This window comes from Cajanus cajan, chromosome 1 (assembly GCF_000230855.2).
Source record: "Cajanus cajan strain Asha chromosome 1, NIPB_CcT2T_4, whole genome shotgun sequence".
NCBI classification, from domain to species: domain Eukaryota; kingdom Viridiplantae; phylum Streptophyta; class Magnoliopsida; order Fabales; family Fabaceae; genus Cajanus; species Cajanus cajan.
Window position 1 is genome coordinate 24,146,228 of NC_138517.1, and position 15,084 is coordinate 24,161,311.

Genomic DNA, 15,084 nt, shown 5'->3' on the forward strand with positions numbered 1-15,084 from the left:
ACAAAACGTAGTTTCAAGGCTTTTTATTTGAGAAATAATATATTTAAGTTTGCTATTTATTAATTACTAACATTGAGATTAGGATTTTTGTATTATTAATTAATTATAAATATGTTAAATATAAAAGACACAATTTAGTCTATTAAGAGTTTCTATTTATACCTATAATTTTTAAAATGATATAATGATATATTTTTTAACGAATTTAAATTTGGTGAAACAAGTTTTAAAGAGTAGTGAATGACTTTTTAAATCTTCTTTCTCTCCAAAGATTTTTTGTCTATAAGATGTATTGTTGAAGAAGAACTTGAAAATGTGGAGAAGAATGGAATGGAGAAACACCACTTCTTAAAGAGAAGATAAGCCTAGAAGGTGACTAATCATAAGAAAAGAGTTAGATTTTAAGTTACACTCTGCGAGGAAGTCAGACTCTTGAAGTTGAAAGAAAACTCAATCTCTTTCTCATTAATATTTAAAAGTAACAAAATATATTGAGTTCACACCTATATATAGGTTTTGTTAACTTGTAGTGTAAGTTAAGTAAAATATGGTGATGTAAATTATAGTTTAGTTAACTTATACTCAAGCTAATAAATCAAGGTTGTCTAAATTTGAAATTCAAAATTTGGTTCCCTAATCATTAGATCCATGGTATCCAATGAGAAACAAACATGTAGCAAGGTGCAGTAGGTGTGATAAGGAGTGTGGACGTAAGAAAGGAATGTAAAAGATGTGAGTGTGACCGGATGTGAAACATGTGATTAGTTGAAGTTGTGTAAAGCCAATGAAAGGGTATGGAGAGCACAAAATGAATGATCACTCTCACCAAAAATGTTCTCCTCCCTCTCTTGGCCCAAACAAGCCCAATTAACACAATTTTTAAATTACTAGTTACACACCCTAACATAATAAGTATGTCTCTAAAGAAAAAATTACAATAAATGAATTCTTATTCTAATTGACCAAAATACAAGGTCAAAATAAAAGAAATATTTAAAAATAAGAAGAAATGAACTATTATTAAAACCTAAAGCTTAACATGAGTTTAGACCTTCCTCCTTTATGTTTAACCCGCTTCTCTTGGATTCTTTTGAATTTAGCCCCTAGACATGATTGCACCAAAACTAATAGCATTGATTTCTTATTTTCATAACACAATAAAAGAAATGAATGACAAGTGTCACCTGGTGCATAAGGGAGTAATGTTGTTAGTATAAATAAATTATAAAAATAATACATCACATGATTTTTAAAAATTAAAAGAATAAATTAAAATTTTAAATAATAAAATGACTAAATTAAACTAATTAAATAAAAAAAAAACCTCAATGAGTAATTTAGTCATTAATAAGTTACATTATACATTTGAAAGACTATACATGGATTTTGTTTTTTTTTTTGTAGAGAGAAGAGACTACGCTCCAACACAGAACACTATATTATAAATCATGAGAGAATGAAATAGAATAAGCATCTACCAACATCTTCAGGATGCAAAGGCAAGAAGCCAATAAAAAAACAACCAAGTTATTTAGTTGCAAAGCATGGGAAACCAATTTGTCACCTTGTTAGTTTCACTCTAAGTATGATCCCAAAACTTCATAACAGATGAGCCTAATACAAAGACAGGAACCTAATTAAAAAGCAACCAAGTCATTCAATTGCAAAGCAGGGGAAACCAATCAATCACCTAGTTGGTTTCGCCTCTTGTATGATTCCAAAACTCCATAATAGATGTGCCTAATACAAAGACAAGAACCCAATAAAAAAGCAACCAAAGGCATTTAGTTGTAAAGTATACTTGGCAAAGCATTTAACCACCCGGTTGGTTTCACTCAAAGTATGATTCAAAACTCCATAATGGATGAGCCTCACAGAAAGGCAAGAATCCAATAAATAAATAAAAAAACCAAGTCATTCAGTTGCAAAACATACTTGGCAAAGTAACCAACCACCTAGTTAGTTTCCCACAAAGTATGATTCTAAAACTTCATAACAAATGAGACTATTACGGTGGTTAAGCAACAACATAACTTCATTAAGTCATTTAGTTTGAATGCTACATGAAGAACACAAGCAAGATGAAGGACAGTAAGACTTAGGACATAAAGATCATAATATGAGTAACTCAACATATTTGGATTCCTATATATCCATTATGGTAGTACTTCATTATGCAATATAGATATAGATAGGTATATTCATTTAAGACCTATTTTCATAGATATCATCATCTATATCTAGAAAGTCATATATTTTGTAAGAAGTCTGTATAGTTCGAGAAAGGGTTTTGATTGATTAAAGAGAAGAATCTACTTCAACCAATATGCTCTTATGTACAACCATACATAACATATAAATTACATTAAAAAAATGGTGGACCTAGCTAAAACAGTAGGTGTTGTAGTGAGAAAAAACATCTACTAACGTCTTTAGGGGTACAAATATAGGAACCCAATAAAAAAAAACAACCAAGTCATTCAGTTGCGATACATGTTTGATAAAGTAATTAACCACTTAATTGATTTAACACAAAGTATGATTCTAAAACTCTATAATGGACGAGTCTATTATAGTGAGGACAGAATTAATAACAGGAGCACAATCATGATAGGGACTACAACCATTCTAATCAAGACTAATGACAAACTTAGAATCAAATTCCAGCACCATATTCAAAAAGCCTCTAGTTACAAATATATATGTAATTCCAACTAAATAAAGTCAAATAACATACAACTCAAAATAAAGAAACTAATTTTTGTATAAAAAATATCATCGATGATGATTGAAATAAAAATATAATAATTGACTACAACATACTCTTATTTTTTTTGTTATGTGCCTAACCAACTCATTGAATTAAAAATATAATAATTGACTACAAGATACTTAGTTTTATTGTTGTTATGTGCCTAACCAACTCATTGCATAGATAAGTTTCTAATAAATTGCACACCTTAATTTCTCTCGCCCTCTCATTTTGAATTAACACATGCGAGACTAAGAAAGAATTTTTTGTATTAAAGAAATTTGAAGTTAAAACTACAAAAAAACTATTTTATATTTTATATTCGGACGACTTCTATTTTAGGGTTTTAAGTACATTTAATTCATAAGGAAATTAGACCAAACATAATCTATGTGATGCTTTTAAAAGTTTTTGTGCCCTTGATATCAAGTTAACATTTAAATTAACGGCTGTTTTAATCACTCAAGATATCAATCATTGATGAAGAAGTTAATGTTCAGAGATTAAAGTTAACTAACTCATTTTAGAAACAATAGGAGCAATTCAGGATCACATCTAAATATTGAAAAATTCAAGTTCGGTTAAAGAAATATTCTAAATTTTACTTAAAAAGTACCATCTTATTTTTATTGTTTCCTATTTTCAATAGATTGTACAATAAACATCGAAAGTTAAACTCTCGGTGTATATATTGCAAAGACTCCTTATGTAAGAATTTCATGTTACAAGGAACATAGGAGAACACAACTACATAAAATATAATTATAAATGAATAAAACATGATTAAAAAAAGAGATCTCACTAAAGATAATTAAGTTATCCAACAAAAATTAGCCATAAATAAAATTAATAAATATTTCATACCAATAATATAATTATTTTTTAAAAAAGTGCAAGGTCCCTTTCTTTACCAATTGCGCTGTTCTCCATTTCTTGAAGGTTCAACTTCCTGTAACTGTTTATGGATTGGAAGGAATACAGGGTGGGAATCTCAAGGAGAAAAAATAATAAACCCTAAACCCTAAACCATGCAAGGAAGAAAGAAAAGGAAGATAAGGGTAGGAGATATAAGTGTAGAAGAGACAGACATGTAGAACATGTTTTGATACACGTTTTGCAGCACCAAACCAACATCAGGTAACAAAGTTGCTTCTATGTCTTTTATATGATTTGATGTGAAAACGTGAATATTAGAAGCAAATCCATACACACTGCTAGTAGCTGGAACAAAGAGCACAGATAGGAATAAATACACCAAAACCAAAAATGTAGCTTTTTTCCTTAGTTGGACAAGAAAATTGATATGGATAGAGAATACAACAGAACGGCCTACTTAGCCTGAATTACAGAACATATACAACAATCATTATAAAAACCATAAGGCAATCCCTCCCTCAACTCTGAAGAAGGTAATAATAGTAAGCAATTTCCCTCCCCCTTTTCTATGTTCTTCAAGACCTCATCCATCTGCAATCATAAAGCTTGCCCCACTACATTACGTTAGCAACCTAAACATCTAGCAGAGGCAATGGAGATGAGAAGATAAATGATTCAAAGAGAAAAAGTAGTGCAGGTTTTATCAGTAAATTAGCAAGCAAAGAGACCATTACAATGACAATGAAGGTGACATTATCTGCATAAAAATTATCCTTCCCAAATTTAGAATTCCTTGACCCTAATATGCTTAGCAAGTAGCAACCATAAAACTGTTTCCCTTCAGTTATCAAATTCTCATATATTCTGCAACTGGGAGAAGGAGATGCGAACCACCGATCCAGAAAGTGGACTTGCATGCTTGCACACAAGGGCTTCGGTAGCCTGCTCCTCGGTCTCAAACTGAACAAGAGCCTGTTTTTTACCATTCATCTCAAAGACCTTGCTGTTGACAATGGTACCATGCTCCTCCAAGAGGCTCACGATCTCCTCTTCAGTTATGTCTTGTGGGAGAGTGGACAAGTGGATCATCTTCGTTGGAGAGCAGCAGTATCGGTAGTTCTTAGCAGCATTACGATTGAATCGATTGAGATTTGAATTGGCATACTCATGTGTATCAGCACCTTGTGTAATGTTTGCATGCTTTGAATAGTTGACCTCCAACCGCTTGCCAAACAACATGGCTCCCTGTATTTCAAATTGAAAGGGTTTTAGTGACACCAGCTCAAAACTAGAGCAGAAAAAATACATAATGATTAATTTGCAGGGCACCATGATAATACAAGTAGAATAAATATAAGAATTAAACACACGCTTTGTAGATAACTAAAGGGTTCATCATGAATTTGGTGTAATATGCACCTACACCATCAAATCATCTCAATCCAATCTTAACGAAACAATTCTTCATTTTCTTCTACTTTCTCATGGGAGCAGCATTATCATTTAGCTTATTCAAATTTTGCATTAAATAATATCGGCTCATTAAGATATTACAACCATAACCTTTATCAATGACACAATTCATACCACCGTTTAAAAACAGAGATCATTTCCAATCATTCAAACAAATAAATATTGATAAACCAAAAAATATTGGGCAAACACTTTTTAACTGTGCACAGTCTTTATAAACAGACATAAAATAAAAAATATCATCTCATTATATTTATAAAATAAATCTTTTGATTTCTGCCTAGTTACATACAGCACACAAAGGCAACAAGAACATGCATAATAGCTTAGCTTAGCACCCACAATAGCAAGCCCATTTAGTTTTATTTCTAAATTTGAAGTCCATTGGGGGATCATTCATTTTCAGGTCCATCGGGGAGAAAGTGAGAGAGGGTCCAAGTTAAAAAGGTCATCCTACAGAGAGAAACACCAAGATTGAAGAGATCGAAACCTAGGGAATGAAGATCAAGCTTGAAGACACTACATTTGCACCTTTCCCTAGTATTTCTTGGTTTGAGGATGTATCTTGATTTAGGGATTTTGTTTGTTAATCTTATGATTTATAAACTCTTATCAAAGGGATTCTTTGGATACCAAACACAAAGCTTGACTCTCTTGGAATTCTCTTATTTTTCAATTAATGGATCTTGGTTTGTTTTTTATATCATATATTTGCTCAATGTTCTTGATTGTTTGGCCACCAATAAGTGATTTGGGTAAATCCAATGATTCTGGACATAGAGAATTGGATTTCAGGGCCTGGGTATGAGCAATGCTTGTTTAACTACATTTTGATGTTGGCCGTGTTAATTAGTTAATGAACTCATGTCAAAGGAAAGAACATGCCCTCTCAAGGGGAACAGTCTAATACCAAATGGAAGTTTTAAGGTTAGACAGTGGAAATAATGATATTTAATGTACTTAAGAAATAGTATGTTCATGCATCTCATGTTCAAATGCATTTAGTACTCATCGGCATTAGTGTCTATTGTCTAGAAAGTTCAACTTACTTATATTAGCCTAGTAATGGCCTTCACTCTCCACTATGTCTACCATGAGACTACATATATGGATGATATGCAGAACCTATATAACAAGTATTTCCATTCAGGATTTCTCTCTAACAATATCCATCTCTCTATTCATCTCTTCCTCCTCTAAATTCAATAAAAGGGAAAGATAGAGAAAGATGGACAACAGTAGCACAATGGAAGTATAGTTGATAGAAGAAATGTGTTCTAGCAACATAACCTAGTATTCTTATTTATACTAACATTCAGGTCAAGTACTAGTAGTACTTGACCAATGCTTCACTAGCAATAAGAAAAGACTAATAACCATAACATCTTACAACAATAATAAATACAGTGATTATCTCCAGGCACAATTAAAACAAACAACAATAACTTTTCCCGTCAGTAAAGATATCACAAGAGCAAGTATAAAGATATATAACCAGAAAGGTTTACAAGAAACAAACCTTCAGAAAGTGTACCGCCAATTCAGCTTGGAAACCATCACCCATCTGGATAAGTGCATGATCTGGCTTATTTCGGAGAAGTTTAATTCTGACAATGTTCCCATAAATGGAGAACAAGTTGAACAGTTTATCCTCATCTATTCTCTGAAAGAAAGAAATTCAAGTCAAATATATTTATAAAAAAGGAGAGAAATTTCTAGGAAAAAAATCAGAAAGTTCAAGGCAATGTACTTACATCAGGATTGAGATTTGCGACAAGAATTGTACACCTTTCATTTGTTCCAGTTATGCCAGGAGGCAAACCTCCTCCAAAGGCAGCTGCAATTGCTGCAGCATTGGCCATCTAAAATTCAAAACAAAATAATAATAATGTTTGATTTAGCATATTATGTGTCGGAATGGCTTATAATCAAAATCTACCAAGAGCTTAAAATAAAAACTGATTTTTTCCTAAAAACTAAGATAAGCCAAACATACATTAAATATAAATGGGAAATAGTTCATTTACATGCATGTCTTTAGTCAATTTATAAACTGAAAAGTCGAAGCAATGGGTTCATAATATAATGATTATCATTTATCACAAAATGGAAGAAAACTCAAAGCAGTTTACAAAGCAGAAAGCCCAACAAATTCCTCTTTCCCAATGAAACTCCATTAAAAAAAAAAAACGTATATAAAATATAAAGCCCCACCATTAAATTATTTTGCTCAAGTCAGCATACTCTAATTCCCACATTTAGTTGGGTACAAATATGCAAACCAAGTAAAGCACATTTCCACATTCATATTTAAAATAGGTATATAATAAAGCGAATGAAGAGAAATCAACCACTAATCCACAAGACATTATAGCGCTACTTTTCATACGATGTAAATTGATAATAAGTCAATAACTTCCTCATATATTCAACTGTGTATCAATCATAGCAAATGAGACTCCAACTTGGCTTGAAAAAACCCACCTGTGAGAATCCACCTGTAAAAAGAAAATCACAATTTAGTTATATGACAGAAAGCAATAGAAAACCAAAGAAACAAACCAAAGCAAATTAAAATATTTAGCACCTGCCCTGGCTCCAGAATACATGGGTCCTGCATCACCATATCCCGGCTATTTCATAGAAGACAAAGGACAGAAAGAAGAAGTATTAGAAAGGACTTGACAAAGAACAAGAAGATTTGATTTATAAATACATAAAGACACGAATCACAGAGAACATACTTGTGAAGATCGACCTTTCTGCTCTGTAGGCAAATTTGGGTTTGTGAAGTCCCTGGTGAACATGAGGAATAAACTTAGTGACAAATTACTACAGTGATATAAAAGATACTAAGTTAAAAAATAAAAATATAGAATCAATTGAATCACCTTGAACGATCATTATTATAGTTCACTTGAAGTTCATCAAGGCTGCAATCAACATGAATTAATGTCAAACCAAAATAAATAAATAAAATGCAATGACAGGTAGATGGGGGATACAAGATTGATCAGCACCAAAGCATAGCATAAGTTCTAAACCCAGAAAGCATTATAGGATGAAATTACTTAGATAAATTTAACCTACTTTGAGAACTGAATGTCCAGCTGACAACAACCGTCATAAATATTGCGTCCCTAGAAATTGCCAGATGTACAATGGTCATATCAGAAAAATAATATCAGAATTAACAAACCAAGTAGTGCCCCAAGCTCCAGTAAAGTAAAACAACCTGAAGAGTACTTCTGGCAGTAACAGCACTTTGACGGGATTGATACTGGATGAGAGCCTGAAAGCCTACACAGTTTTTAAATATAGGATGAAACAAATAATAGAACACACTCTAAACATGCACTGATAATATAAATATAGTTTTCATCCATAAAAAAATGCAGTGATGATTCCTCACTCCTAGTATCTAATCACCGGGCATATGTATAGTGTTGAAAAAGAATGAAACATTCCATGACACTGGAAAACCAGAAAAAGAATTTCATTAGTATCAAAGAAATCATTTTCCTATTTAACTACAAAAGAAAATATTTCTATATTTTAAAATAAATTATTACATGAACCAAATATATCCTCAATTGCCCGTCCAAGAGACAAAAAAAGAATCTTAATAGGAAAAGAAAGAGAGAGGAAGAAATCTGAGAGAATCTGACCAGCTGACTTCTGAAATGTTACAATCTTTTCCACATATCCATGGGGAGAAAATACTTGATGTAGCACATCCGCTGTTATAGGATACAGCATGTGATGAACTGTAACTAAGAGAATTCGATTTGGCTGTGCATCCAGAGAGTTGCCAACAGCAGACAGCAGACAGCAGACAGCATAGAGAAAGAGAAGAGAGATAGAGAAAGGAGAATAAATAGAGAAGTCCGTGATAAAGAGAAAGAAAACTACAGAATAAAAGAATATAACACTAAACCTATTGTAATGAAAGTCTAAGAACAATATAAATATTATAGGGAAGAAAACATTACATAAAAAATAATAAATGCATATTTTTAAAACATAAAGAGCTGGTCAATTTTCTGTTCTTACCACAACAAACAAGTTGAGGCATATAATTTTCCTATTCAGCAAAAATAACACGAAATACCAACCTCATCTTCTCGTGCTTGATTTTGATCCATTGTAGTTAGTTCTTGATGTGAGGAAAACTGGACATAAACATTTCTCCCCCTAGAATAAAACAATAAATAACAATGTAAAGAATAATGATTTCTGGACATAAATATTTCTCCACCTAGAATAAAACATTACATAACAACGTAAAGAATAATGATTTCTTGACTTCAACGGGAATTAATAGTGCTTTACAAATCTCTAAACAAGATATGCAGGATCAAGTTATAAATATAGTATTCAAGAAAATCACATAAAAATTTTAAAAGAAAAAATAAAATCTATTCATAAAAACCTTATGCTTGGCTGAACATTTGCATAAAATTGTAAAGCATTAACTGCAGAAGGAATATCTTGCATTTGAAGAAGAGCCTGAAAGGGCAATAGATTTTATAAGTAAAAGAAAACGATAAAATGATTCAGTCTTGAATGCTAAGAATCTGAGGAAAGCAGACAGTTTTGTTAAGCATGAAGAAAACCTGATTTTTGGCACGCAACATCACAAGCTTTGTTATGACTCCAAAAGGCTGAAATAGCTGAAGCAAATCATTCTGCAACCAGATGAGTTACAATTTATAAATCACTGAAGAATTTTGAAAACTCAAAGCAGAAAGTGGAAAAGAATTTTTCATTCAGCTCATCTTTGGTATTCAGCCCATGTCATCTTTGAGAGGAACCCTCCCCACCTGATATTTTAATCGTTCTTTCATATCCCCTATTCTCAAACAAATGTTTTTCTTTTTCCAATTTTGTTGACCTAACATCTGAAGCCCTCTCAAAAGAATACAGTTTCCTTTCATCTGAACTTTAGCAGTCAACAGATCAGTACTAGTAGATTCCAATACCACAGGAACACGTATAGTACTCATTGGTTTTCAATACTGTTTCATTGGCTTCATTCAGAATCTACAGTACTGTTTCATTGGTTTCATTTAGACTATAGAACTCAACGCATCAGTACTAAATACTAATAAATTCCAATGGTTTCAGAGCATTAGGTACACAATTTCTATAACCATTAACCAATGTGCAGTTGCTTCTGCATTTCCCTACTGATAAGTCATAAGTGTCTGTAATATTTAGAAAATACTAAGCCTATCCTAAGAATTTAAAGAAATCTGTAAATTTGTTTCGGGGATATTGATAGGAATGAATGAAGGTTTAGTAGACAAGTTGTTAGGAACAAAGAATTATAAAGAGAAAGAAAAGAAAGATTTTATTTCATCAGATGAAAACACAAAATAGAAGATAAATATCTCCTCCAAGAGTTTCCCCTTCACAAAGGATTTCTCCTTTTCACAAAGAGCTAATGCTCAATCAACAAATGAAATGATCTGAATCCTTTTCTCCCCTTCAGTCCCCCTATTTATTTGTGTCACTGGCTCACTAACAAACTATAATTCTATCTAACCCTTCACTGTAGTCCTAAAACAAATGTCATAATTTTTAATCATCACGGAAAAAAATATGTTTAAGAAGTTTCTCTTTCCCTTTGTGAAGGGATAGGCTTGTAATCTTAGTGCTTACTGCTTAACCCTTTCCCTTTTGGACCGGGGGTTATGTTGCACATTTGTGTTGATTTAATTTGCCTCGTGATTTTTATTCTTTCATTCCCTCTCAAATACACTTCTTCCATTTGATAGGACAGAAATCAGAGTGGCCCAAAAGAATATACATGTCTCTATGCTTTGAGTCTCGGAATGATACGAAAAAATATGGAGGGCAGAGACAACTCACAAAATAATCCAAAACAATTTTGAAAGAAACCATGCAAAGCTTTACAATTAAGTATATGCTGTTACCCGAATTTTCTTTACTGGCATGACCTTGTAGCTTCCTTTTATAAACATGGCCATTAATGAAGAATATAAAAATAAAAATAAAAAGTTTATACCATCCATCTTTGTTTACATATTTTATACCCACTATGTAAGATAGAAGGTTCAGCAAGAAAGGAATGGTCTTACATCTAAAGATCCATAGTAAATGTTGAACAGATTACAAAAAGAGCTAAAAATGTCACTTTTTTTCCCAGACAAGAGTTACTAAATACTACAGAACCATCATTCTGGCCATGACTGAGCTAAAGATAGTGCAACTGAGCCATGGTAAATCCATGACACGATCAATTAAACAAAAACAAGTAACAAGTACAAACGACACAAACAGAGAGCAAAAAGAAAAACAGAAAGAGAGAAATTATTTACTTCAGATATCTCATGCCCCACATTTCGAACGTGAATGACCTTGGAAGGTTCAGCCATTGCAAATTACCTAAACAAAACACAAACAACAAAGAAATAAAAATCATAATTTATAGCACTGCATCTTATTTTGTTTTAATTCCAATTTGAACATGCGCAAAAAAAAAACGCTCACTTGGAAACTCAACAATACCCCCCACCCATAAAAAGAATAAAAAGCTAGAAAGTATTCATCCATTCCAATTGCTCAGCAAAACCCATTTCACAGCAAATCAAGATTCAAATGGATAAATTTTGGGGCTTTCTGAAACCAAGAGCAAATCGCAGAAAAATTCAAACTTTATCTCCTACTCAATCGAACTCGGGAAAAACTCAGATACCCAATTCAAGAGGTGAATCTTCGAGTGAGTATAACAAAGTGTGGTAAACAAAAAATGCCACGCGGCAAAAGGGCATCTCCGAATCTCAATAAAGAGCACAAAAAGTTCATCAAAATCGTGTGATGTAGGCACACGCTACAAATCGTACAAAATGAGAAGGTAACAGTCAGAAGCAGATAGAGAGAGAGAAAGAGAAAGCGAACTTGCCTCGAGAGAGTGAGTGAAAGAGAGAGAGAGAGAGAAGAAAGTTAACTAGAGGAGGTGCTTCAACGATGTCGTGATTTTGTTGCCCTATGTATTTTGAAGCCCATAGGCATAGCATAGGAACTGGCCAAAAATGATTTTATTTTTTAATTTCTCAATTATTTATTTTCTATAAATTTAGGTAAAAGTAATTTTGCTTTTAGTAAATAAGTAAAAGTATTTTTTATATACTCAGTTCATTATTTTTTTATATATAAATTCAAGTAAACTTAGTATTTTAGGACATGCATGTTACCTATTAAATGTTATTATATATGATTAAAAATCATATATATATAAACAAATATTATATTTAAATATGTAAATTATATTTAAATTTATGATAAATAATTTATATTGTAATATAAAATTATTTTAATTATTGATAATTTATTTTTAAAATATTAAAATTTAATTTATAAATTAATATTATCAATAAAAATTAAAAACAAATTAAAAATTAAAAATAAAAATAAAAACTGTCAAATCAAAGAAAAATGCTTTAAAAAAGTTACTGTTAAATAGAAATTCTTAAAAATATTTTCACTCGAAATAATTATTTATATAAGAATATAATTATTTTATATTTTTTAAATTCTTCAACGTAATTATGGTTATTAAGGATCGCATGAAACTAACAATAAAAAGATATTGTGTATTATTTTTTCCAAGCCCAAATATTTAAAGAGTTAAACACTATACATGTTAGTATAAATTTTTTTTCATTGGCGGTCAATCAGAGCCGTTAATAATGTCTTTTTATCTGTTCATTTAATTAAATTAAAATAAAAAAAATACACTATTAAAAGCTCTGATTGGCTGCTAGTGTAAAAAACTTTACACTAACAGTATATAGGTGATTAACTCATATTTAAATACTACATTAACATCTCAGTAATTTGAAATCTAAATATCATGATCCAACAGTATAATTTTCCTTAAATTTTAGGTAATATGATTATCATCTATTTTCCACTAATATATATATATATATATATATATATATATATATATATATTCTAATATTTAATTTTTGCAATTAATATAATAAATTTTTATTTTATATAATAAAAAAATATTTTAGAATGTGTATTACATGTGTTAAATGTTTATTAAAGTATAGCTAATTTTTGTAATAAATTATATATAAATGAATATTATATTTGAATATATAAATTATATTATATTTAAATTTGTATTAATAAATATTTTTAATATATAAATTATATTTTAAATTTATGATAATAATTTGTATTATAACAAAATATTTTTAATTATCGATAACTTATTTAAAAAATTAATTCGTAAATAAATATGATAAATACAAATTGAAATAAATAAAAAGTTTAAAAAGAATCCCAATGAACTTCTCATTGAAGAAAGTGTCAATGGATGATGAGAGTTACGTTAAGGTTTCCACATAGCGTTCTAAAGAGGAAAAGCACCTTCTAGGAAGCATGAGAAAAATTAAACATGGTCAATATGGGTGATGAGACATAGGAACAAGATGAAGGGAAAGATGTTAAGAACTAGATCTCATCACTAACATCCTCAGGACCATGCTAATGATCACTTGTAGAAACCATAACAAAATAACACAAAAGAAAAAGGAGTGAGAAACGTCTTATTCTAACTCATGATGTAGGAATACAAACCGACTAGTCAAACAAAAAAAAATACAATCAAATATAGCATACACAAGTACTACCTATCATCATACTTGGTTCATTAATAGCATAATAAATAACTACATATACATTATAATGCAATATGCAATGGACACGGACTACATGTTAACATGCATGTGACGCCAATAAAAACATCACATTTTTACATTGTCGCTAGTAACACACTAAAGTAGTCTATGAGTGCATGTCGGGTCACATCCTCAACGTACTCTCACTAAAATGACATATTAATAAGGTCTAGTCGGGATAGTTAAGCCACGTAAGATACATTCCATGCTCACAAAGGCAGGATTGAGACTTCCAAACCGAGTTATCCCCAAGGTTGGTTCCCAATCTTTTACATAAGGGACCTTCCTTAGTAATGTATTACATATCATACCTTTAAAAAAGCATTTTTTTTATGCATATGATGCATGCCAAACAAACTCTATGCATTACATTCACATGATTCCATAATTTCACATATTCATCATATCTCATTACCCATCACATACTCTCATATATTCATCAATCATCAATTGAGATCAATTCATATCCACATCAACATTATATTACAAGAGTTACAACATAGGGTTAAATAGAAGAACAATAAAAGAATCATAGGCAGAACAATACTCAACAACACACATCCTGGGCTTGACGCGATACCTCTAGAGGACCACATTGGTCTTTGTTTGGATTGCGCATGGCGTGACCAAGCCCATGCCTGACGAGAACACCACTAAGAGTTATCTAGATTGTTCACGCTTCAGCAAGAGTTAACTCATGCTCGATAGAAGCATCACAAGGAACCCCTAGAGCTTTCGCACCCTATGAGGGTCACCGCATGCCTGGCATGAGAGGCCTCGATAGCAAACTTTACTCTCTATCCCAATGATGCCCAATGCGTCCCAAGTGAAGCCCGATGACATATCAAAAATAGCACGCGTAGAAAAAAATACATAATTATGAGTCATACTTCAAATCACCAAAACACACAATTCAATCAAAAAAAATATTCTATAACACAATTAATATTTCATATCCCTCAATTTACACATATAACTATTACCTTTACACTACCATCACAACAAGCTTAGTCACACTTCAAATCACCAAAACACACAATTCAACCGATAAAAGTGTTCTATAATATGCAAGTAACATTCCATATCCCTCAATTTACACATATAACTACTTGTCAGAACCCAAAAAACTTTGGTCTAGCCCATAGATGGTTTGGACTTTTGTTTTGAAAATCCCATCGGTTAGGGAATGCTTGTAAATCAAACTAATCCCTACTCAATGATTTTAGAAAAGAGTTCGAGGAAGTCGCCACTAATGTTTTACTC

The 15,084-nt window shown here is 31.4% G+C and overlaps 1 protein-coding gene across 1 annotated transcript; it reads right to left on the reverse strand.

Annotated features, from left to right (window-relative positions):
* Positions 1-4,287: 4,287 nt before the first annotated feature.
* On the reverse strand, positions 4,288-12,156 carry LOC109815903 (polypyrimidine tract-binding protein homolog 3). Its single transcript, XM_020380720.3, has 15 exons — positions 12,030-12,156; positions 11,446-11,512; positions 9,718-9,789; positions 9,534-9,610; positions 9,217-9,295; positions 8,770-8,893; positions 8,337-8,401; positions 8,192-8,241; positions 7,993-8,034; positions 7,846-7,897; positions 7,689-7,734; positions 7,586-7,599; positions 6,856-6,963; positions 6,621-6,764; positions 4,288-4,873 (listed from the first exon to the last, which is right to left on the reverse strand). Exons 2-15 carry the CDS (start codon positions 11,500-11,502, stop codon positions 4,484-4,486), a joined length of 1,320 nt encoding a protein of 439 aa, XP_020236309.1. The 5' UTR covers positions 11,503-11,512; positions 12,030-12,156; the 3' UTR covers positions 4,288-4,483.
* Between the last annotated feature and the right edge of the window lie 2,928 nt (positions 12,157-15,084).

Coding starts and splice junctions, on each gene's coding strand:
- LOC109815903 (XM_020380720.3), bottom strand. CDS start 11,502: ATGGCTGAACCTTCCAAGGTCATTCACGTTCGAAATGTGGGGCATGAG. Junction 9,611..9,717: donor TGTTGCGTGCCAAAAATCAG/GTTTTCTTCATG, acceptor TTGCCCTTTCAG/GCTCTTCTTCAAATGCAAGA. Junction 4,874..6,620: donor TGGCGGTACACTTTCTGAAG/GTTTGTTTCTTG, acceptor TTTGAAATACAG/GGAGCCATGTTGTTTGGCAA.